The sequence below is a fragment of the Corapipo altera genome, unplaced genomic scaffold (assembly GCF_003945725.1).
Source record: "Corapipo altera isolate COAL_440 unplaced genomic scaffold, ASM394572v1 268, whole genome shotgun sequence".
Lineage (NCBI taxonomy): Eukaryota > Metazoa > Chordata > Aves > Passeriformes > Pipridae > Corapipo > Corapipo altera.
Genome location: NW_020884901.1, coordinates 4,557,308 through 4,582,332, shown reverse-complemented (window position 1 = coordinate 4,582,332; position 25,025 = coordinate 4,557,308). Strand labels below are relative to the sequence as shown.

The 25,025-nt window shown below is 43.8% G+C and overlaps 1 protein-coding gene across 8 annotated transcripts in view; it reads right to left on the bottom strand.

Moving 5' to 3' along the window:
* The window catches only part of RAPGEF1 (Rap guanine nucleotide exchange factor 1), an 83,062-nt gene that overhangs the window by 32,740 nt on the left and 25,297 nt on the right, over window positions 1-25,025 (bottom strand). For all 8 annotated transcript variants that reach the window (XM_027649965.1, XM_027649967.1, XM_027649969.1 and 5 more), the window contains exons 2-9: window positions 18,528-18,667; window positions 14,108-14,286; window positions 10,791-10,947; window positions 6,118-6,206; window positions 5,579-5,731; window positions 4,056-4,179; window positions 2,623-2,806; window positions 1,528-2,043 (exon numbers count right to left, since the gene is read on the bottom strand). In XM_027649965.1, coding sequence (XP_027505766.1) covers window positions 1,528-2,043; window positions 2,623-2,806; window positions 4,056-4,179; window positions 5,579-5,731; window positions 6,118-6,206; window positions 10,791-10,947; window positions 14,108-14,286; window positions 18,528-18,667 — 1,542 coding nt within the window. The remainder of the gene's footprint in view (window positions 1-1,527; window positions 2,044-2,622; window positions 2,807-4,055; window positions 4,180-5,578; window positions 5,732-6,117; window positions 6,207-10,790; window positions 10,948-14,107; window positions 14,287-18,527; window positions 18,668-25,025) is intronic.

Here is a 25,025-nt window from a genome sequence, read left to right as displayed (position 1 = left end):
GCGTCCATCCCACTCTGAGTGGTGTAACACCCCTCCCTCATTACTCACATGCAGCCCCACAGTGACCTGACCCTGCAGGAAGGTGCTCTGTATCACAGCTGGTACTGCAGATGAGTATTTTGAACAGCACAAGCCATAACAACCAGCCCAGGCTATGTCCTGTGCCAGCATTTATTTCCTGTCTGTTGTCTACAGACAAACATCTCACCTCCTTTTTAGCTGCTTTTAATATCTTTAACTTGCTTGATTACCAGAGAGAGACAAAAGTGATTTCCTGCATATGGGGACACTGAACTACCAGATGACCCTCACTTTCAGGTGGGTCAAGCCTTGTGCTCTGAGTAAAATCCCTGAGGGTTACTAATGTGGACTGGCCACTTAGGGATAATGGAAATGCTTTTAGACAAGGCACATTTTTGAAGACGTGACTGGCAGAGTACACTACATAGGAGTGGACAGGATAGTGACCCTCCTGCACAACATGCCATCTCACTCCCATGTTACTCATGGAATCACAGGATCTTAGACTGGTTTGGGTTGGAAGGACCTGCAGGGATGGGGAGTCCACAACCATTCTGGGCAAAAGTTATTCTCCATGAAAAGTCTACAAACTGCAGAAAGGAGTCAGAAAGTCAACTCAGCACTTTGAAATCAGCTCTTCTCTTGGGCTGCCAGCCATGCAACACAATGTTCTTCATCCAGATCTTGTATACAGTGCCTCCTCATGCAACACACAACTGCAAAGCCAGTCAGCAAACAGCAAACATCTGCTGTGTAGCCCACAGCCCTCCTTGGCAGAGCAGTATGGCCAAGTGTTTGGCAAGAGGTCTCATATTTTTCAGCCATTAAGGATATCAGAAGAAGGTTTATGAGCTTGAGTTGTGGTCAGCACTGGTGTGCCAGGAGTCTGGCTGGGGTCAGGAGCCTTTGCTTTTAGAGGTTGCTCGTTTTAACGATGTGGGAAATTCTCAGGCATCCAAAGGAAATGAGACCCCATAGCAAAACAGCACTATTGGACACTGGGTTAATAGTGTTGTCTTGCACAGCTATGTGGGTGACTGTGCTCCTGTTGCCAAATAACTGCTCTGGCAAGGTTCAGTTTTGGAAAGAAAAGCAGTCCTTTCTCCAAGCTCTTGGAGAGGACCCAATTCTTTTCTGCAGGGGGAAACCATAAAATGGGGGAAGGGGAGAAGGAATGGACATAAAAAGGGAGAATAAATCAGGAATATCTGCAAGGCAAAATGCCTCAAAGATTCACATTCAGGTAAACAGAGAAGTAAAATGGTCTCACTATAGTAATGAAGATGCTGTGTGATGCCAGCTCCCCTGGGCCTGGATTGATCCTGGCTCCAAGAGTCACTCCCTGCCCACCAAAGGACTGACATTTCCATTCCATGCCTTTAACACTGACTGATTTTGACACTCAGACACACATAGGCAATGTCACTACCATTACTCAGTGGTCATCAGAAGCATGACAACTGCAAAGAAAGGGAAAAGTACAAGCAAACCCCAAAACTTGCTTACTGTGTTTGTTTTTCTTCTCTGGCAGAGGTGGTGGCTTTTCTGGGTCACTGTTAGAATCTGGAGCAGCAAAGTCAGCAATGAATTCCACTGGTGCTGAAGAGTTTCCTTGCTGGAAAGGCAAAACAGCAGCAAACGGTGTGAAGGGTATTGACGGGACAACCACGGCGTTCTGCAGGTCATCCTCGGAGATGTTGTCATATTGGGAAGGGTGTCTCTCATAGGACACCCTGCAGCCTGAGTTATCAGAAGTCTGGGAGGCTGCACTTCTCCTCTTCTTTTCTGGTAGAGCTGGAGGAGTCTCTGTTGGCTGTGCTGCTCCCGAGAGGCTGCAGAATTCCAGTGGAGGAGAGCTGCCCTGTGGGAGCTGGAAAGCGTGTCCATGGAAAGGGGAGCCAGACTCACCCAAGGACTCTGGCAATGGGCTGAGGATACCTGGCACCTGCTGAGGTACCTGATCAGCATTGGAGAGGTCCTGCTGCAGGAATTCATAGTCTGGATCATAGTGATCCGATTGATCTGGTTAAACAGAGGGGACAGGAGAACGATGCATTAGTTTCTCTCTTTTACTGCTTAGTCATTCTCAGTTCTGTCCCTCCCATTCCATCAGTAATTAATCAGTTCATTTTAATCAGGGTGGAACTTCCTTGAAGCTGGGACCATCTTTTACACTTTCTGTGACATCTAGACTTTACAAAACTTTAAATAATTCTTTACATTAGCAAACAAACAACAAAAATTCACTAGGTAGATGACTGCAGACATAATTTACGTTTCATATTTATATTTTTATCTTCTTTCCTAGTATACAGAAACAACATTGCTTTAGTCTACCAGCACTGTAATTTCTGCAGACAAGGCTGAAAGCGACAAAACATTCCACTTGAGAGCCAACTGAGTTTGAACACAATCATCTACAACAGCCAGGGAAACACATTCCCCTGGGCTTTTTCCTCTCTGACAGAATAATTCCGCACAGAATTGCCTGCAGCAACTGCAACACGGCAGTTGCAGGCACAACCCATTTATTTCTGCATCCCAACTATGACAGCTCCCAAAGCAGAGGGAAGGGGACCCCACCAGGCCTGGAGGACTCACCCAAGGTTTCACAGCTTGTGTTCCGGGAGCACTGGCCGCTGTCGCGGTCCAGGGACGAGAGCTGCTCGTCAGACTTGCTGAGCTTGCCGATGCTGCTGCACGGTGAGAGACGAGGAGATTCCCCCCCATAGGAGTGGCTTCCCCCTGACAATCTTCTCTGGGCATAGCAGTCAACATCAAAATCCTTCAGCAAAAAGAACATCAAATCACCATCGTTCCTGGAAGCTCGCTTGTGAGCAAGATGAAGCTCGAGGAACAAACACCTCGCAGGAGGGGAGAGGATCAGTGCTGGTGGCCCTCTCTAGGGTAGACAAGCTCATGGGGAGCACAGAAACCCCCTGATTTGGTAAATAACCCATGCCAGGTGTTCTTGCTTCCAGGCTGGGCATGGTGTGACCCACATGGACCTCACAGATGCTGAGAAGATAATAGAGTTCCTCACTGCTGATGACTCCCTGTCACGACACTGATGCCAGGTAATAAGACTGCAAGATTTCCCTTAAAATACCTGAGCCTTTAGCAAATACTCATTTGGTTTAGGTGCACGGGATGGAAAATAAACCATAGTGAGGTACAACTTTCTGGGACCATGACTACAGTTCTATTTCAGAAATTACCTCAAGCTTATCAACCTGTGAGTGAACCCCTCAACTATTCCCACTCCATCAGAAAAACCTTAATGTGACTGTACTAGTAACTGAAGAATGGCCATGACTTTATCTGGGTCAGTCAAATGACTGCAGAGGCTCCCTAAGCCAGAGCTGAGGCTTTGGGGATGAGGACAAGATTTGATTTTTGGGCAATTTAATAAGATTGAGGTCCTCACTGCTGAGTTAGTAAGTTCCTGAATGTGTAAAGCAAACCCAGCCATTTACAACCTCATAAACCCCAGACTAGCACAAGAAATGGAATGTGATTAACACACACCAACTTTTCCATTTTTCTAACATAAAATTTGCAAATTTCCCTCAAACTACTGCTTGAGTTAAAAGATGTTTTAAATTCTGACTGGATGAAGACAGAGTTCTGATCTCACCCTGCCACATGCTCCCTTGGGCTGTAAGTAAACCACGGTGAGATCTGGGTGAGCTCAGCCAGCTGCTCTGTCCCCTGACCCATTTGACATGGCAACACCCAACTGCTCCCATCCTCACACTCTGCTACAGCTCAAGGCAATGAGGTTTGTAGCAATTTGTTAATTAAACACAACAACACTGTAAAAAAAACCATTAAGCTGTTCACATTATTTATTGTACTGACATTCCTGCCACTTAAAGCTCCCACCCCAGAGCTCTCCCGTGCGGGGCTGTCTGGGACGAGCAGAGCCCTGCAGGGATCTGTGCAGAGGCCTTCAGGTCATGGCACTTCTCTGAGCTTTTGCTACAGTTCTCAGCACGTTTCCCTTGGCTTTCACCAAGGGGTTATGCCATTACCTGTCTGTTGATTCCAACAGGTAAACTGGACCCACTGGTAGCTCGACTCATTGGGGCCACAACTGCCACTCTGGTGGGGGAAGGTGCCGACTGACGTTTTTTAGGGGGCAGTGCTGGTGGAGGGCTGCAAGACACAACAGGCATCAATGCTTCCATCACTCTTCCAGCAATAAGACTTTCTACAAGTTGTTTTCCAGAAAGCCTTTGCCAGCCAGGAGCTATTCAGCAGACTGTATCTGCTAACAAACGTTAATTTAAGAATATTCTCACAGGTATCGTCCTGTTCAGTGACTTATTTTTTAAGGCTGGAAAAGAGTTGTATTTCTCAAACAAAAACAACTGCTGTTTTAAAAAGTATTTTTAATGAAGCTAATTAGCATGGTAATTATTTCTTACTAAAAGCAGCGAAAATCCAAATTAAATGTTTTGGTTGACCCAAATATTGTTTCCATTGTACATTCCCTTCTCAAACCTTCAAGGTTTGAAGAACGTTCAAAGTTTCAAAAATTCACAGGAGAGGAAAATTCTTCTTCTGCCCTTTCTACTCTCTTGGTGAACTTCAGGGAACAAGAAGGTCAGTGCTGCTCTCACCACAGACACTGTAAGGGCCCGGGTTTTGGCATGAATCTGTTTCACACATACACATTAGCAGCACCTAGTGAGAATTTAACCCCAGAATTTTTACTTTTTGCTTCTAATGACACATAATTCTGGTAATCATCAAGCCTGGGAGGTTCCCAAGAGCACACGTTCTGTTCTTTGAAGAGGAACTTTTTATATAACCCATGAGAATTCATAAAATATGCAGAAATGCGACTTTTTTTTTCAGTCATAGCCCTTGATGCTGCATTTTTAAATTAACACAACATATATTTTTCACACCAGCCATTAGCACCAGTCCTAGAGAAGAAAAACATCTCACACACACACAGACCAAAAACCTGCAAATTGGGGGTTTTCTATTCCTTCTCAAAATAGAACACAGAAACTTTCATGTGGTTACTCATAGAACTCTTCGGGGTAAGAACAACCAAGCACAAGATTTTTTTCACACACTTTTGGCTCCTTTCACTCTTAAGCTGATAAGCAATGCAGAACCACCTCTGATAAACAATGCAGAACAACCTGGCTGTGCAGGACAGATTGGTAACTGCCAGCTGAGGTTAAAGAAACATTTCCCATTGGATACAGCAGCACCAAACACTTGTGTAGTGTGGAATTCCCACAGTTTTACATCAGGTTTATACGGATTTATGTGATGCCTCTCATGCACGGACCTCAGGGCATGGCAATATCCTCACATAAAGAGAAGGAAAGGAAAACACAGAGAGAAAATAATCAGACAGAACACAAATTCATAAGCAGTCCAGGAGCTTAATAATTACTCTGGAAGACTGGAAATTCAGAGGCAGCACTAACCCTCCTCATGAATTCTCTTGTGCCCATTTGGCAAGACTGTTTAAAAACCAACAAGCTGGTAAGAGGCACTGGTGTTCTCCAGTCAGCTGACTGGCCAGTATTACCTGTTCTCTGCCACACGAATGCTGGGCAGAGGGGGTTTAGGAGGTGCAACTTCTTCATCCGTGGAGTCAGTCAGTAGCTCGTTGGATTGAGTCATGTTGGTTGTCTTGTTGAGGATCTCCATTTCTCGGTCTGTAAGGGGAAGTTCTGATGGGCTGCAACATGCAAAACACAGATTGTAGATCACAAACCACAGCTGGAATGCAGCCTGCTGACAGATTCATTCCTATTTTAAATCGTGCAATACAACAGACACCTACAGCAGAAGGCAGAATTTGCATCTGCAGGTGGAATTCCATGTATGTGTAGAATAGAATGTGCACGTGTTACAGGGGATGTTTCATTGCCAGATTTTGGGTTTTTTCCTATCACAGGATATTCTCTTTTAATGGTCCCACAGAAACGGATGGGGCTCCATAAAGAACACTACACCACCCTCTGTGAAGAATAAGTGAATGCTTTACCTCAACCAGCAGTAGACAGAAATTGTCCCCTCTATATTAGTCCTGCACACAGAAGAAATCCTTGCCAGTGGACCCACCTGTCAGATTTACATGCTGGTAAACTGGGTTTAACTGGGCTTGTGGGAGAGGGATGCTCCTGCTTTTCAATTGTGAGTCTGACCAGCTCCTGATGGATGGAGAGAAGAAAAAGAGAATAATTATTACTTGCTGAATGTTGCACTTAGACACCCTAGAAGAGAAGGGGATGCTACTGCAGTGAACTCCTTGTTAGCTGACACAGAGAGCTGAGCTGGGTGTAGGTCTGGTACAGAGCCACAGAAATGATGTAGAACAGCTGCTAAGGAGCAGTTTGGCCATATTTGAGTTAAGTTCATAAACCCTGGTCCTGTGGGAATTCTGCATAAACCCACACATGTCTTTTTGCTGTGCTTCCTCTTTCCTCCATCATCACAATAGTGTTCCAGTCCCCACAACACCCTAGATAATGGCAAATTTGCTTTACATATGTAAATATAAGTGCAGAACAGTCTTACCCAGTGGAGCACTTCACCTAGCCAGAAACCTCCCCCATTAAGTAATTGGTTTATATTTTATAAATAAATACGTATTTGTTCAAAAAAGCAAGTTTTCTGTAGGATGCCCAACAACACATTAAACAGTGAACCCCTTTATTAAAAGGCCTGCTTCCCCTGAAGCCACTTTTTAACACGTTAGCAATGCAAGTCTTAATCATTCAAGGAGCTACTGTAGTGCATCTGTTATAGGCAGATAAGGGTCTGGATAAAGAGATAAGGGCACGATAATCCTGAACTCTAAGTATGCCAGCAGTCAAAGCAACAATCATTCACGCCAGAAAGATGGAGAGAACATTTTATGGATGTCTGAGGCCAACAAACAGATCTACTGCTCACAGATACAGACACATGCCCTGTTAGAGGCAGGCTGGAAAACTGGCAGTGCTTCCTGACAGTATTGGCTTCCCAGTGTATTGCGCAAAGGAAATTATATGGGATCAATTTTAATTTGTTTTTTTTTTTAAAGCAGTCTGAAGTACAGTGTCATCATTCCAGCATCATCTTCATGTCCTTGCCTGCAGAGCTTGGAAACAACTGGCATTGCTCTCTCAGTGCAGTAACTGCAACTGGAATGTCACCACCATCATCCTTCCGAGGAAGGAAAATACTCTAGTTCTGGTATTTTTGCATGAGGCTCTATTTAAAGCTGAACTTCCATGTACAACAAGAGGAATAAGGTGCTGCACTGGATGTGCAGAGGATGGCAAACACACTGTCCAAGTGTCCACCTCAGCTCCTTTTGGTTTCCATGTTTTACTTGACATTCTTGGTGTGAGCTTGTGCTCCAACAGAATGTACACTGTGTTAACCAAAACCAGGACAAACACTCAGCTTTCCACAAGCTGCCCTGGAAAATCCCACACAGGGGGAAGGAAGAGGGAGCACAAACAGAGCACACACAGATGTCCATGGGGACTAATGCTATGAAGATGTTCCTGTTGGGACAGAGAGACGAGAGCCCTGGCGAGGAAGAGCGTGTTCTGAGAAGTGCCCTGAGGAGGACAAGCACAGCACCAAGCTGACCACAGGACAGCCTGGTCAGCCCCCACCTCCCAGGGCAGTCACATCCCTCAGCAGGGAAATACTCAGCAACAAGGAGCAACACACAGACAGGGCTTTGGACAATCCATCAGCAACACTGTGGTAATGCAAGTTACACAGTAAAGTCAAATAATTCAGGCCCTCCAATGACAAAACTGCTACAGTGGTAACATGGACACTGAGCTGACCTCAGACCTCTCTGTTGAGTGACCCTTGTTACTCAACAGAAACTAGTTTAACAAAATGTACTTTCCTCTCTTTTATCTTCTCTTTCAGGATGAACAGTCTTTAATTAAAACCTTGCTATTCCTTTTAGACTTTAGAAATTCCCCTGTAAAGTTTACAGAACATTACCAGGAAAAACAACTGTAGGACCTGGGAGCCTACAAACCCCAGAGAAGGTTTTTCTGTGAATTGGACCATTTGGAAATTACACAGTGACACCATTTGACCTTTATAGCTGCAGCTGGCATCATGCTCCCAGTCACTGTCAGGCCTGAGTGATGACACCAGGGATTGCCACCCTCCTGCCTTCTGCACAAAATCCCACTGCTGAAGAGGTTTCTGGAGACCCTCAAGCACTTTAACAGACTGGGAAGTCAGACCCTGAGGGGCTGTTGGGTCCTGGCCAGCAAGAACTGCAAATACACAAGAGGGGAAATAAAATATTCAAACCAAAAAGCCAACCTACTCCTTAAACATTCTCTTGAAATGGCTATGGAAGGGAAAATGTAATATTTCCTTCTCCTCACCTTTCTTCACCACTAGTTTGCCAGTCATAATGGACACACAGTTGTCCACCACACGGGAATGTAAGTTAAAATGAGAGAAAACCAATCTGTTCTGGCTCAAAAATATCTTCAGAATGATTCAAAGCATTGGGACTGTGAGGAAAAAACCCCAAAGCACCTCTCACCAGAGGCACCAAGACAACATAAGATTATTAATACTTGGGAGGACCACTTTCCCTTCAAACTTTGACAAGTATCACCAGACCTTGACTGCTCCTCCTCTCTACTATCCCCAAGTGAGAACTAGCATTTGAAAATCAAGCCAAGATCTTTAGCATACACACAGAAGTAATCAGCACACAACTGAGCCAGATGCACATTATGCTATTCCTTATCAGCAAGGAAAGAGATTCCTGCAGCAGTGATTAGAGATAATTAAAGCCTCTCTGCAAACTTATGCTACTTCAGCAAGCTGAAAATTCCAAAAGGAGAGGGATTTTTAAGAAGTTATATAATGAAAACAAGAATTTTTTCCCCCTTTATATATGCCTAGCAAGGCTCTAAAACCTGAGATCAAACCATCAAGTTACAGAGGTGAACAAGCGGCTCCTTTATGCTCAGTTCTGAAAATAAAGGGGGAAGTAAACACTGAAATGTGGAAGTGGATCTTGTGTGATCTGCCAGAAAAACAAAGTAGGTTCTGCTGTGGAGAGAAGTGTCCAACTTCTCAGTTCTGCTTCCAGATCTGAAAATTGGCTTGGCCCTACTAAAATAAACCTTGTGCTTTGCTGTGCAGTAGATGAGAGCACGCCACTTCCAAATGCTGCCCTGTTGATGGGCAGAGACATTCACATCTACCCAGCCAGCCACACATCTGCTCCAACCATGTTCCAGGCTGACCAGACACAAGTCAGCTCCAACTGGAAGGCCAAAATAAGCTTTAGTCTAACAACAAAGTAGAGACTGATATAACCACGGTGCTCAGCAGGGCTCCAGAGCTCAGGACATGCTGCTCCCAGCCTGGGCTGGATCACAGAGCAGACGTCCAAGACTGAGATCTTCTCCCACCCAAGGCTTTCCCCCCAACCCAGACCTTCTCCTCCATTCAGAGAGGATGCTGCTGGAAGCAACAGGTACCAAGGGTTTAAATACTGCTTGAAGTGAAAGGACAACGTGTGTCCAAGTCTCCTGCAATGAGACCACACAAATCTGCCCTGGATCTGGGGATAACACCTCTCTCCACAGGATTGTGCAGATTCAGTCAGTGATAACTCACCATTTGCTGGGGTATTACAGTTCAGATATTACAGATTTTCACATACTGCAAATTGCTGCTGAATTCCCACACTAACAGCAGCTGAGACTTTGGGCTAAACTCTTTTTCTCTCTCCTGCTGTGCAAATTTAAGACCAGCTTTACTTTTAAAACATGGAGCTTAAAGAGCATATTGCGCAAAATAATCCTGGAAAATCCGTCTTCTTTAGGTGATGGAAATGTTTGGTTTCAAAGATATTTATTTAAAAGGTTCATAAAGTAATAGCAGACTTTAGTGTCTGTGTTTGAGTAACACTAAAGGGATATCCAGAGGATGCAAACCAAGAGGCCTGAAAATGTGACAGTCAAAGCCTGGGAGACCCACTTTGTTTTCGCACTCAGCAGGAGATGACAGTCTGTCCTAAACCCAGGTCAAGCAAACTTTTACCTGCAGTGTTAAGACAGGTGAATGACAAGCCTGGGACACAGAAATAATGGGTACCAAAAGCTCCCAGGGAGGTAGAAGGAAATCCAACAGCTTTCCCAGGGTGGAACAGTGAGGGAATGCTACAAGCAGGTCTCACAATGGATACAAAGATTTCTGTTAAACATTTCCATTAGCTATGCAAAATTAATCTCCAGAAAACTGAGTTTAGCTCATCACCTGTTCCACACCCTAATCCAACCGCTGAGAGTGGTGATGTGTCACTGACAAATCCCTTGAAATTTGTCTCAGAAGATGGAGCTGGAGCCTTTGATTCTCTGTGGGCATTGACAGGGAGCATTTTCATTTTATTTTGCCTAGACAGAAAATATGCAAACTCTGCATAGGAGACTGGGAATGACTTGCCGAAAAATTAATACAATGCCAAATAAAGATTTATTGCTTCTTCCAATTCACCCAAATGCCAGGGTAAGCATTTCAGAAGTTCACACTAAGAGCCAAACTGTTTGTGCTAATCTTTAACCAGCACTCCAAGCAGGATCATTTCACTTATGGAGCAGTTGATTTAAGGGATAGTTAACTGAAGGCAAGAACAGGACCTTCATATTTAACCCACACTTAAAAACCTCTTTTACACAGATCTTTTCTAAAACACGTTATCACGCACTTTATATAATGTGATTTACAATATCTCTCTGGTGTACCTTGACTCCATCCAGAACAGCTTTTATGACATCCTTCACTGTTGTCACCATCTCCTTGTCCTCTGAGTTCACCCCCTCCAGCATCACCTGGTCGGACCAGCGGATGAGGTTGGCCAGGCTCTGGTACACGCGGCTGTAGCAGGACGAGATGGCAGAACTGGGCAGCAAGGGAGGAAAAAAAAAAGAACAAAATGAAATTATGGAGACATTATCAAATGTTATGAGAGTGCATTTCACACTGTCAAAAGTGTGGTTGTTCTCCTTTTTTCTCTCTGACATTCAGAATTTGTGTGTAGCAGGTGACAAAGCTCAGGCTTCTCTTCGGTTGCTCACTCGCAATTGCTCTCCCATTCTCTAGCACCCAACAGGATGACAATATGGAAGTACAAACCATCAACAGTTCATTCCCAGTTATCAGGAGGAATTATCTGGGCTGCAGGTCAACACAGCAATGCTAAAAATAACATTCCTTCCATTTTAATTTACAGCTCCATCCTATGCCTTAACTTTAAATATAAGTACTTAAGTGATACATTTAAGTTTAACCTATATTATTTCAGTATTATTTTTGGTTTCCTTCTTCCTTATTAACTCTCTCCAAAAACGCCTTGGATCATTGAGAGCTGACTCTATTCATTCCTTTACAAACGATTGCCTCACTGTTTATAATGCCTGAAAACATGTAATTAAAATTACTTCTTTAGAGAAATTGAACTGAATGAATTTCAGGTTTGAAAAAGGAAGGGTGTTGCTTTGTTTTGATTTTAATGAGAAACAGAATGGAAGCTATTGTTCTGAAGGGGGGGGGGGGGGGAAGGAATTTTGGAAGGATGACAACTCTAAATAAAAGTTAACTGTAACAACAGTGCTCCCAGGCATTTTCCTGGCCATTCTGAAAACACTGACTTCATTACTAAACAAGGTGTGTTAACAGTACTGCTGATGGCAGCGCTTCAGCAATTCTTTGTCAAGTTAAATCAATTTCAAGCTGCATCAAAACCATAAACAGATAAGAGAAGGTGTAATCTTGCAATCATTACTGGTACAAGTGTTCCAGCTCTTCCCGTTTTCTCTTTGCTATCCATTTTACATTGGCTTAACTCCAGTAATTTCATTATCTGCCAGAAAAGAACCAAGCCCACGAGCTTCAATGAGTTTATTTAGGTGAATGAGGTTTGCAGGACTGGGGAAAGAACTGTTGTCACCTTATGACCAGGGGATACAAACAATGGCAAGGACTTGAGTGTGGTTGTTGTTTGGTTTTTTTTCTTTTTAAAGGATGCTCCTTGCCATTTGTTCTCATTTCAGATGAAATTAGCTTGGTAGGAGATATTTCCTAAACAGGGCCCTCCCCCATCTCTTTCTCTGGCTTTGATTTCTTTGCCATTAATCTTCAGCCTGCTTCCTTCTAAGGAGGCGGTAATTGAAAGCCCATTTTGTGCTAGATTTAATTACTTTTTTCCTTGATGCAAATGCTTCCCCTAAAGCAAAAAGAAGTCCAGCAGTAATTGTAGGGCTTTCTTCTACACTGACACAAGTCTTGTTCACTTTTCTTGAGGGGGATTTGCCATCAAAATCACCCCTTTGTGTCCTGCCACTAAAGTACAATAGGTAGGCAGGAAAGGACATGGCTTTTTTAGGAAGTCAGATTTCCTTTTGGGTTTTTTGGGAGGCTAAAACAGGCAGAGCACACACATGGGATCTGTGCCTTAATCCACACTGTTTCCAGAAAGACTTATCACTGTGTAGAAGACTCCACTGAGTACTGACTGAAAATTCTGCTTATATGGACAAATATGGGTATCCAACAGTCAAGTTTGCATGAGTTCACTATTAAGAGAGAACAGATAAAAATTGTGAAGAATAGGAAAGTCTGAAATACTTCATCTGTTGAACACCACTTATTTGATATTTATTTCCAAATATATTCTTGGAAGGAAAAATCACCCAGCAAACACCCCCTGAATACATAAATCAAATCAAGTGATTATAATAATGGCATGTTCTATCCTAAACATACTTGCTGACATTTCACATGTTCTACTGGTGTAAGAGGAAAGTTTGTTCTCTCTTTTATTAAGTGAAAGCAGGTGCTTGTCAGGAATTTAATGGCAGGAGGAAACCTGGTCACAACTGAAGAAACTTTTGTGTCTGTATCCAGAAGCCTGATGAACATTCCCATTCCAAGAGCTATTGGACTTTGTGGTTCAACAGATCCAACCTAAACTGGATCTTACCTGTCTCAGCCACAGGACTGATACAATCCCATTAGCTCCTTCATTTTGACCTATTTGGCCTGTGCATTGGGGCCAAACACAGCTGAGCATTCTGTTTGCAAAGTTTTTGGCACCCCACTGCTGTCTCAACCATACTATAAACCCTTTCTGCACCAGAGTTGAAATAAGGACCTTGAAAGAAAAAAATTTGGAGACATTTAATGGGAAAACAAATAGGAACAGTGAAAAACCTGACAGGATTTCAGGAACCAAACACCTGCATTTCTCTGCTTAATTTTATCTGCTTTTCTCTGTCTGTGCTAACTTTGCTCTTTCCATATTATTCAACAATGTTTGTTTTCTGTAAATCCACAGCTCCAGCATCCATGGGATGAACAGCAGCTGTATCTCTATGGTTTGGCAAGTCTACAAATTCTTATAATCCATGATGAGCTTGGCTTTGGCAAATTTCTACTTCTTTCATGGCCTCAAACCCACTGCCTAAGTGCTAAAAACATATTACACATAATCTGTTAAAACATAAACCAATAATCTGTTGAGTGAGCACGGGAATGAACTTGGTTAATCTGCTGAAGTACATCTATTTACTTCCACATCTGATCCAGTAAAATCCAAAAAAGCAGTAAAGAGTGAAGGCTTAGACTTCTGTAATATCAGGGTGGATAAACTGAACACAGAAAAGGATTACTCTGAAGATAAACTCCTTTTTCAGGTAAAGCTATTGGATTTGTTAGCTTTCAGGGTACCATCATGGACTACAGAAACAGTAATACCATCTGAGGAGAACCTCCCACCAGCAAATGATGAATTTCCAAGTTTATGCTAAGAATCATCCCTTCCTCCTCTCTGAAACCAGTCTGATTTGCTTTATCTTTCCACAGCACGAGCTTCTTCGCAGCAGGGAATCTCCTTTTAAATTATGTTTGAAAACCACCACATAATTAGCAAAAATAGCAGTCACTTCATCAGCCACCACAGCATTGCCTGTCCCCTGCACGATGCGGGTCTTCAGACACACAGGGAGAGAAGCTGGGAGCCCGTTGGTCTGTCATGGTCCCAAAATCCAAGGAGGAAACTCACCTTTGCTGGATGCGGGGATCAGTTTGCACCAAGGGCAGGATGGCTTCCAGCACTTTACTGGCTGAGCCTGGCAGCATCTCTAATACTTTGTTATCAATTGCCATTTTATCCACAATAGTCTTAAAGTAGCGCAATGCACTGACGACCTCCTTCTCCTTCTCCTCCAGCCATGATACATTCTAAAGAGGAGGGAAAAAAGGAGAGATATGTTAAAACTTCAGGGTTTTTAAGGACAAGGTTCCTCGAACACACCTGAACTATGGTGACACTGAGGTATATTCCATGAGGAGTGGAGAAAACCCCTTCTACCACAAACACTTTTAAACTGAGTTACTGCTCTTTCAAAGGGATAGTCAGTGCAAAATTACACCCATGCTTTAACTTTCTGCATTACCTGCATTCCAAATTGAAGGCTAATCTTGATCAGTTTTAGGCCAAGATTAACACTGCTGATGACATCAAGGGCACTGCTTTGAAACACCCATGCCAAAGTGGGGAGAGTGAAAGAAAAAAACATATCACAGAATGGTTTGGGTTGGAAGGGACCTTAAAGACCAGTTAGTTCCACTCCCTGCCATGAGCAGGAACACCTTCCACTAGCCCAGGTTGCTCCAAGCCCTGTCCAACCTGGCCTTGGGCACTTCCAGGGATGGAGCAGCCACAGCTTCTCTGGGCAACCTGTGCCAGGGCCTCACCACCCTCACAGGGAAGGATTTCTTCCTGATATGTAATCTAAACCTGCCCTCTGTCAGTGTGAAGACATCACCCTTGTCCTATCACTATGTGCCCTTGTAAAATACAAGAAAACCTCCAAACAAAGAACCCCACTCTGATGAACCTCCAAGCTGAGTAATTTTGTGATGCTGCTGGACCGAGGGAACTCACACACTTTCCACTGTGACAAAGTGTGAAAGCTAAATTTTGTCGCTGGGGAATGAATGTTGCAGAAAGGAACAATTCATTGAAATAAGGCTGAGTTGTGGTCACCAACTTTCATGCCACCACCAACACTAGAAGAGGAAATTCAGAAGTGATACATGATACCTTAATGGCACTCTGGACAGAGAAAGTTTACCAGAGTATGCCTGGAGGACTTTTAATGCCACAAGTAATTCCTAAGTGAGATTTAAATTAACTCCTGCACACTGCTAGAAAAGGAGCAGAGAGCTTAACAGAGTCAGATTTCATCCATTATCTCCTCAGTAAATTCTCCTTCAAGAATTAATGACCTATGGGCATTGTGTGCTCCCCATACTCTTGTCAGCTGTTAAACTGCTGCTTTTCTGCAAAATCAGGCCAGCAGCCCAAAAGGTTTTAGGAGGAACAATTTATAGGCAGCACTGGTTAGCAATTTGGGGCCAGTTGCATAAAAGGATTAGAATCCCAAGTTCCATCTAGCTCCAGCTTTAGAAGTCTAAGTTCCAATCCAAGATCTGCAAACCACTCTGTCATTTTCTATCTCATCTGGGAAGAGCCCAAAATCTGCTGCTGCTTCCACTTTTTTGACAATACTGCTTGCCAGGCACCTCAAGTTCTGATCTGCAGCCCACAGTGCCCTGAACTCTCTTGCTGAGGAGCATCCTGGCAACTCACTGATATGAAAAAGGACATTTCCCATTTTTTAGGCATGTGCCCTCACCACTGTGCACAGCTTAATCCGGGATACAGAATCATAAAAACACTTAGGTTGGAAACAAACCTCTAAGATCATTGAGTCCAACCATTCATCTGTGGAGAGGTTCAGTCTCTCCCTGAAGGTTTTGCACTTCATATGAAATGATCACACGTTTCAGGGATCAGAGAGTCCGTGTATTCCCTGAGGGAGTATGACCATGGCCCAGCACTCAGAGCTCTCAAACAGAAGCGAAAAAATGTGGGCTGCAGTTCCTGCTCCAGTGGCTGTTTATGGATTTCATTCAACAACTGCTTCCTGTAGAAAGGCTTGAGACTCAATAGCTTAAACACTCTATTGGTGCATGGGAGGGATGGGCTTGACTGAGAGTTCAGAATGACAAGTGGAAACACAAACCCTTCCGTCGAGGGCACCAAGGCATGTGAGTCCAGCCACTACCTGGGACACAGTCCTTTTTCCTTTTTGTTCCAACTTCCCTACTAGCTCTTTGGGTGATATTCCTTAAGAACACTTTTTAATGAATCCTCTTCCAAGGTCCAAAGATTTCACACGTAGGTGTGCATGTGTGTGCATAGAAGCATAAAATCCCAGGATGGTTTGGGTTGGAGGGACCTTAAAGCCCATCTCATTCCACCCCCTGCCATGAGCAGGGACATCTTCCACTAGACCAGGTTGCTCCAAGCCCCATCCAACCTAGCTTTGAACAATTCCTGGGATGGGGCATCCACCCATTTCCCTTTGGGGCATTAAATGAGAAAAACTTAACATTCAGGCAAAACAGCATCTCCATTCCACTGCCTGGCACACGTAGATATTTTTGGATTATTTTTGAAGTTTTCCCTTAAATGATCATTGCAAATACATCATGTATGAGACACAGATGACCAGCAAGGGTCACACCCAACCACAAAAACTGAAATCATCCCTTTTTCCCCTACATTTTGGCAGTGAAAAACATATAATAAATCTGCATATAGTGTTAAAGGACACTGTGGTACCCACACTATGCCCTATGATAAGAATCAAAGATGGGGTCCAGGGGACAAAAGGAGGCTCTGAAAAAAACTCCTCCAGTGTTGCCCCCATCAAGGTACAGAGGGGAAGAGAAGAAGATGTTTGCATGGGCTGAGCATAACCTTCAGCTTACACACAGTGATTTTACATTAATTTTTAGTATTGCTATTTCTGCTCTACAGTGATTATCTACTTCAAGAGCACGAAAATAGCATCTTAAGTACTTAAGAGGGAGAAAAGGATGATATTTGGTTTATCAAGTGTGCCTTCTGACAGAAAATCTCCTGTTTGTCAACTGATGTCTATATTCCAGTGAGAAAACCTGGCTGCTATCCAGGCATATCCTCTTCCCCACTCCCTCCACACAAAGCTAATGAGCTGCCTACATCCAACTAATTGATTAGTTGGCCAGTAGCTATTAAAATAGATAAGGAATGAGCCAGAAATCAACTATATTTCACAGTATAAAAATGAATACAGCTTAAATAATACAGTAATAAAAATTATTGCAAGTGTTTTGTTTTCCAATAAAAAAAATCCCAATCTGTACATAAAAAAAGGGTTTGATGACCAGCATGGTTTATTAGTAAATCCTCTTGCATCATTTTTAGGGGAAGGAAAGAAAAGCAAAAACTTCATCTATTATTAACATACTATGTATTTGCTATAGAACAGCATTTTGAAAAGGGCTCTTCATTTTCTAATGCATTTAATGTGGTCACAGTTTAAAGGAAGGCCTCTAAATTATCTCAAGATACCATCCTGAAACATCGTTGGAATTAAAAGCCTTCAAGGAGTACTCTCAGATTTAATTTTTATTTTATTTTTTAAATAGCAGTGAGCAAAGCAAGGTGCTCAGCTCTTTAGGAAGCATATTCACAGCCTCCTGGGGAAAAAAAAAATACAGCCTGGGGAAAAAAAACCCTCATCATCTTCCACTTGATGGTGTAGAACAGGGTGAGGAAGCCCTGCAGCAACTTCTCTGGGTGTTAAGCAAATCATACAGCATAAGATAACTGTATCTTGCTGGCTGCTCTCAATAACACTACAACAACCTTCAGCAGAGATAATCTAAAAAAGTTTGCATGTCTGGCACTGTAAACTGGATGAGACCTTTAACAACTGGGAAATGTTATGAATTATTATAAATAACCTCGATTGTTCTTAACTTTTGGCTTTGACTTATACTTGAAAACTGACTGCAACAGCATTGCTACAGAGAGAGCCTCCAGCCTCCATAATCAGGTCACAACAGGAGAGGAGATAACACTGACAGGTCTGTGACCTCAGCTCTTGGAGGACCTGAAGTACCCTGGGCCTGAGGAACATTGTGCTGGGATCAGCAGCTGCTGGAACACATCTGCTCGACTCTCCCTGCTGATGTCACCAGAGATTGAGCACATCTTTGGATCATCTTCAAGGACTTGCTTGCCTGGGTTTGGGGTTTTCAAACGGATCACACCCCAAAATCAGGCAGTTGCTTTGAAGCTGCAAGCTTAACCCACAGGGTGTGCATGTGGGGAGGATGTGTCAAGCCATACACCACGTTCCATAATGAGACACTTAAATGCCTATGGAAGGAGGTCTCATCATACCCTCCAAAGGGAAGTACATGCCTTGATTTAATACTACACAGTGCAGTTTATAAATAACCATAAAGTAACCCTGAGGATCCCTGAGCTGTAGCATTCTGTAGAGGACAAAGTCACGCCCAGGAATGAGTACCAGGAAGCAAGAAACCATCAGGACTGACAGAACACGGCCCTGGCTTACTTTGTTCACTGACTTCTCTGGTGTTTTCACTGTCAGGTCAGCTTGTTTTCCCTTCTTTGAAGGTGTTCTCTTTATTTTTGGTGAATGAAACTTGCCCTTCAACTTCATGGTGAACGAGGAGAGATGAGAACGCTCAGAATCTAGAAAGACACAGAAATACAGGATTAAGGTAAATTTCTTGAAAACAGGGACGCTGTGTTACAGCATTATCTGGAAGACACTTGCACCATGTAAATTTATTGAGTGGAACAGGATAAAAAAAATAATAAATTGTGGTGCTCTATTATGTTTCCAACCACAATATCCCCACCATTTCCTGATTCACCTTGGAGGAAGCAATGCTGCAGGGCAGGGGCAGGAACAGCGGGATTGCTGCTGTCCTGTGCCTTGGAGAGAAGAGGAAAAACAACTCTCTTCAAAGCACTTATCTCCAGCAGATTCCAAAGCACTTTACAAAGGAGGTAATCATCATCTCTCTTTTGCAGATGAGCAACTGAGTCAAGGGGATGAAGTGACTTGTTCACAGACCTCTGGCACGTGGGTGTGCAGGCAGGGCTCTGCCTGGTACCCAGGACTCATGGCTGGAAGGGAGAACACAATCCAAGATAATGCCCTTCCCAGGATGCTGATCTCTACCCACTTGGTAGCATCAATTTTGAACGTGGCTCCATGGGTAATCTGAACAAAAATGTCATTTGGAATGGATTTCACTTCCAATATCCCAAACTGGAGAACAGAGGAACCGCTTTGATACCAGGGCATCCTTCAAGGAGCTTAACTGCAGAACTGCTCAGCCCTTTTAAAAATTGTATTTTCATGGTTTTTTGGATATTTCAAAGCAGAAGTCTCAAAGGTTTGCAATCATGCCATATGCAGACTTATCGTTAAAATATATTTTTATCTGCAGCCACAAAGCTAAAATAAAACTAAGCTGCCTTGTAGAGAGCAATTTAGAATGTATTTTGTGCAAAGAGCACTTTAATAAATGAAGGTCTGAATTGCTCTCTAGTGACCCAGATAATTCAACAGAAGTTACCCAACTTGTCTTTAACTACATTATCAAGAAAAAGTAAGCAGTTTTGCTGCATGTTTCATTTTCCTCTTAGATTATCTGGGAATTCACTGCGCTGGCTGCAGTGAGTTAAAAGGAGTGCATGCAGCACTGCACCACCTCGTTAGCATGCAGACTGCAAACAGCAAGGGCTGCTGAGTCAAATCTAGCACCCAGGAGCCCAATACCACACAGCAGTGCAAACACTGCTCCTGTACTCAGAAATCACCTAACCACAGCCAAGGGAAGGAACCTGCGCTTGCCTCCCTCCCTGTAAAGGGTTGTCTCCCTTTAAACTTGGTTTCCTGGTAGTGTGTTAAGTCCCTGCTATGAGCATGTTCACCAGGGCCAACACTCTGGTTAGGTATGTCCTCTAGACCAAAATTTTGTAGGATCCTATGAATAGAAGCTGCGTGAGCACCGATCCTAATCTAGTCTGGCTGCAGACCTGTTCTCTGCTTACAGAACTAAATGTTTTCAAAGTTTTCTTCGTATCACCAAGTCCTTTTTAGTTCACTGAGGAGGGAGGCACTAAAAACCTTGGTCACTGCAGATAAATCCAGGCATATCAGTTGGCCTCTGAAGAATCACTTACAGCAGCTGGCACCCCAACTTAGCAACAATTTACGTCAGTGCTTTACATCCACGAGGGGATCTCCAAACTTTTAAAACCTCTCTGGCTCCACAGGGTGCTGAAGGTCACCACTGAAAACAGTTCCTGGCTGCTGTGATAACGCTCTTGCACTCCTCCCCAAAAAATCATTTGTATTTATTGCATACACCATATGAGAATTTCCATACATGCACGCATACACACGCTTGCCAAGAGGAGTCATGGCTCTGAATTAATTTTTTGAGAACTGGCAAACAATTACAATAATTAATCTACGGGGAAATAATGGTAGCAGCAACAAATTGTGTCTGGCTCCTCCACGGGCTGCAGTGAGATCCAAACTGCTGGTCTCATTAAGAAAACACTCAATGCCTACAAAACCCTTGGTTGCCCATAGTGATAACTTGGTCTTGTAGGCACAATATTTGAAAGGGAGAAAGATTTCAGAAGACTACAATTTCCTTTTTTCCTTGCCACCAGACATCTCTACCCACCTCTATGGGGCAAGCACTCAAACGGCTGAACCAATGTGTGGTCATGGTCAGGAACTTCCAAAAGATGTCTTGTCAGCAGAGAAAGTTTCTTTTCTGCTGACAGCAGATCCCCTTCACCACCACCAGCTCAACCACTGCCCTTTACTTTCTTGACCCTTTGGTCACACCAAACACCAAATCATTTGTGCACCACACTCCGATGGAAGACAGACCCACAGAGCAAGGACAGAAGCAGAACAGGAACTTTTTAAAATAGTACTAATGAAGTAAACCAGCTGACATTTGCAAAAATAATAAACGTTACTGTTTGAACAACCCTGCTAAGTCCTGCTTTGAAGATCACAAATTAATGCAGCTTTTTACTGCCATGGGTTTCCATCTACACCAAGCACTTTCCAACTCTCATCTGCTCACAAGTTTCTGATGCATTTGCAGTTAAACAAATGAGTCACAAACCAATATTCTCTCACACTCAATTACACTTAGCACTTAAAATAGCGCTTTTCTTGTTCCAAGTACATTACAAACATATCGTTCTCATCCTTAAACAGTGAGGTCTTAACCTTACCCTGCAGATGGGAAGCAGACACAGAGGTGAAGCAACTTGTCTAAACAGAGCAGAGGGTGAGTCAGTGACTCCAGCAGAGCATCTCCATCATGCTGCAGCCCCTCTCCCCCTGTGTATGGATCAAGCTGTGGAGCTCCTGTGGCTGCACTCAGTGAATGCCAACAGACATTATCTGACACGATGGGCTTTACAGTTTGCAAGCTGATACATCATTCAAGCATTATAAACAGAATCTGCTTTGTAATGAATCTGAAGTGATATAAAAGAGAAGTGACACCGAAGCAGGAAAGTATTCTTGCCCAGTGGTCTAAGTTTTTATATGGGAAGCCTGAAAGCCTCTGCAAACAGCACAGCTGAGCGAGACTTCCTAGACTGGTTACCACAGTGCTGGGTTGCTTTGAAAAAGTAATTTTCTTTACAAATTTACAAATCTAATGTCCTGTGTCTATCCAGTTAAAAAGCTCCAGTATGCCTTTACAGATCAAATAATTTGATAACATACAGAAAGAGGCAGAAAACAGAACCATGGCAGTGCTCAAACCACTTCTCCTGTCCCTCTGCTCATTCCTGCCTATCTGCAGTAACCAAACCCCTTAATGCAGCATTGAGGTTGTTCTGAGCTTGGGAGTCTGCCCGCTGGAAATTATTCTATCATGTTACCCTCGCCTCTTATTGATGAATAGCCAGCAGTGTTTAGCTGGAGTCTCAGCACCAGCTTTCTCAGCTTCTCTTTCTCCTCTCTGATGCACAGGAGGAAGGTACTCTGTACTTACTTCTATGCAGTGACCAAATATTTTTCAGATAAATGGCAAAAGTCAGGGTAATAAACTCGATGGAGTGATTTCAACTAGAAGGGGGGAAAAAAAAACCCCAAAGCGTTGTATCGAAGCGTTTCTGTCTCAAAGGAACCACTGACTTTCCATCTCTCCGTATTTCATCTGTCTGGATGCTCTGGAGCTGCAGTACACAACTGGAAAAAAAAAAAAAAATCCCTTCCAAATTACTTTATTACAGATTTGAGTTTCTCGATTTCTGAGCGGGAGCTTTGCTACGTCACCCGTTTCACGGCTAATTCCATCCCCTGTCAGTGAGGCTCCCGCTCTGCCCTGCTTGAACACGCTCCAGCTGTTGAGTCACGGCCCTGCTGGGCTCTCAGGCTCATCCCCCCCTGGCCAGCACGTGTCTGGGGTCTGACCACACACACACCACCACAGAGCTCACGTTACACGCCTGCTCCAACCAGCCCTGCTCTCAGGTGTGGTCAGAGGGGTTTTTTCAGCACCCCTCAAGCCCCACTGGGCCGGGGAAATCATGGTCAGACAGGAGCTGCCTCGTCCCCCAGCTCCAACACTGGGTGCTGCCTGCCTGTTTGCCAACAGAAAGCTAAATCTGGGGAGGGAAGAACTGCAGACTTTAAACAACAGTAGATAAAGAGGCACAAGGGAAGGCAGATAAATCAGTTTATGTGTTTGTGGATGAAGAAACTAGGCTGCTCAGCAGAAAGCTGTCAAGTCAAGGCCCAACACCATCCATGCCTGCCATGGTCAAATGGTCACTTTCCACTTGGGTTCAAATGAACGCCAGAAAATGTGTTGAAACACGTGCAAGCTGGTGGATTCTATCAACCTAACCCAGTAGCAAATTCTTTAAAGTCAAACTGAAAGTTCAAGCCTTTTACAGAGCTCAGTCACAGCAGAATTTCCAGCTGCTGGGTCCCACTCACCAGCCATGTGTAACCAGTACATGGGAGGCCTCAGAGATGGGAAATACCCCCCTGCCTGCTTCTGGACCTCCTGGTCATGTTTTTGTCACTATGACATAGCTCAGTGGAAGGCTCCAGCAGCTGGGATGGGCAGTTTAACTGCTCAACTTGTCTAGTGCTTGGATCATATATAACTAATTGAAAATAGACTTACTTTCAATTAAAAAAACCCCAAACTTAGAATACAGAACCTTTCCTTTCCTTCACCTGAAAAACTAACCTTAGATCTTCTCTCACTCTCTCTGTGCTCCCACACCAAAACCTGCAGCTTTAGAGGAGACAGAACCTTAAAAAAGGTTCAATTTCCAGCTTATCCTGACTCTTGCGGCTCGTTAGAAAGAACGAAGTGGAGTCTAAAAATCTTACTCCATGAACGGTTCCTTTTTCAAAGGCCATTTGGGTCTCTGCTGGATGCACATATTTAAAAGCTATCAGATTAAAAATAACAGCAGACATCTCTCCCCATGCCATAATGAAGCTATTGTGCACATTTTTAATCAACCGCTCCTGCCACTTTTGCCACGAGTCCTTTGAAGGCAGCGGTGACTTATGTAATGAGTTACACAACGATGCCCATTAAAATGGCATTTGTTCCCTTGGGCTCAGCTCCATCATTTGGGGAAGACAAAAGGCAAGTTGCAAGGCTTCAGCTAAACCCTAGCTGACAGGGACTTTAAGAGTTCAGAAGCAAAAGGCAAAAATAACGAGCTAGAGTTCAAAACGACCTTTCCGCTGAGGACTGTCTGTGCTGTGGTGCAGCATCCAGTGAGAGCCTCCAGGGCTGGGCCTCTGGCTCCTCCAGACCCACTTCTGCCCTCAGAAACACAGCAGAACAGGTGATTCAGGACAGACAGACGAGCACGTGAGAGCTTACCATGAGACTGATGAAGCACGGGTCTTTCAAGATTTTATATGAACATTGCTACAATTCCCAACATCTTCCTTCCACCTCTATCTACTCCATACCTATAAGTACAGAGATCTGGGGGCCTGTGCCCTGGTTGAAGCTTTTGGGCTCTCCTGTAAAGTAAACATTTAAATCATAGTGACTGACAGAAATCCAAGCCTTTGAGCTTTCAGGAAACTCAAACAGCCTCTCCCAACAGCCACGTTTCTCCACAGAAGAGGTGGCAGAGTTGGTGCAGGAGGCACAATGTGATGCTCCTAACTGCGTTGTGGGCAACAGAAACCTACTGCAAGGGCACTTGCAAAACTAATTTTTAATAATTTTGTGCTGGAGGGCAGCTCTGTCCGTCTTGCAACAAAATGTTCAAGCTCACCACTGTGGAGCTATGAGGACGGAGAGAAAGCACCAGGTTTTAAGGAGAGTTGAAGGAAACAGATGAGGAGAAGCCCAGATACTTCTCCACCCTTTCACACCTGCACTGTGTCACTCAGCTCTCACAGTACACAGCAAACAGCCTTCAGCTACATTTCACGCCCTCTTTCTCCAGAAGTCCTGAGGATGTTTAGAAGCCTAAAAATGCTGATAGGCAGCATTTGTGCGATCCTGCATGTTCCCAAAAGGATGAACTGGGATCCCGAGTACGGAAGAGACAGAATGTGACAGAACAGAACCAAAATATCCCTTTTAAACACATCAGCTGCTGCATCACGGGTGCTACAAAAGCCTCAGACCCACCACTTCCAGCCCTTGAGTTTACTTTTCTCAACTTTGCCATTACCCCCAGAGACTGAAGCAAAGAGAAATCATTCAGAGACAAAAAAAGACCTGGTATGGTACCCGGAAAGGGAAAAAAAAAAAAGGGAGTGACCAGTGTCAATCAGGAAGTTTGCCCACCCTAACCTTTGTACCTTAGGTGGAGTTGTTTGTAAGCTGCTCCAAGTCCCTCTCCAGGGAATCCAATTGCTAGGAGAGCCGCCAGGTTTGAGAGGAAAACGATGGAGGAAGGGCAGCTCGAGAATCAAACAATCCTTCTTGAGTGCTAAAGAAACTTTTCCTCCACCATCACGTCACCTTGGAAGCAGCCAACTTTTGGGAGCGGAAAG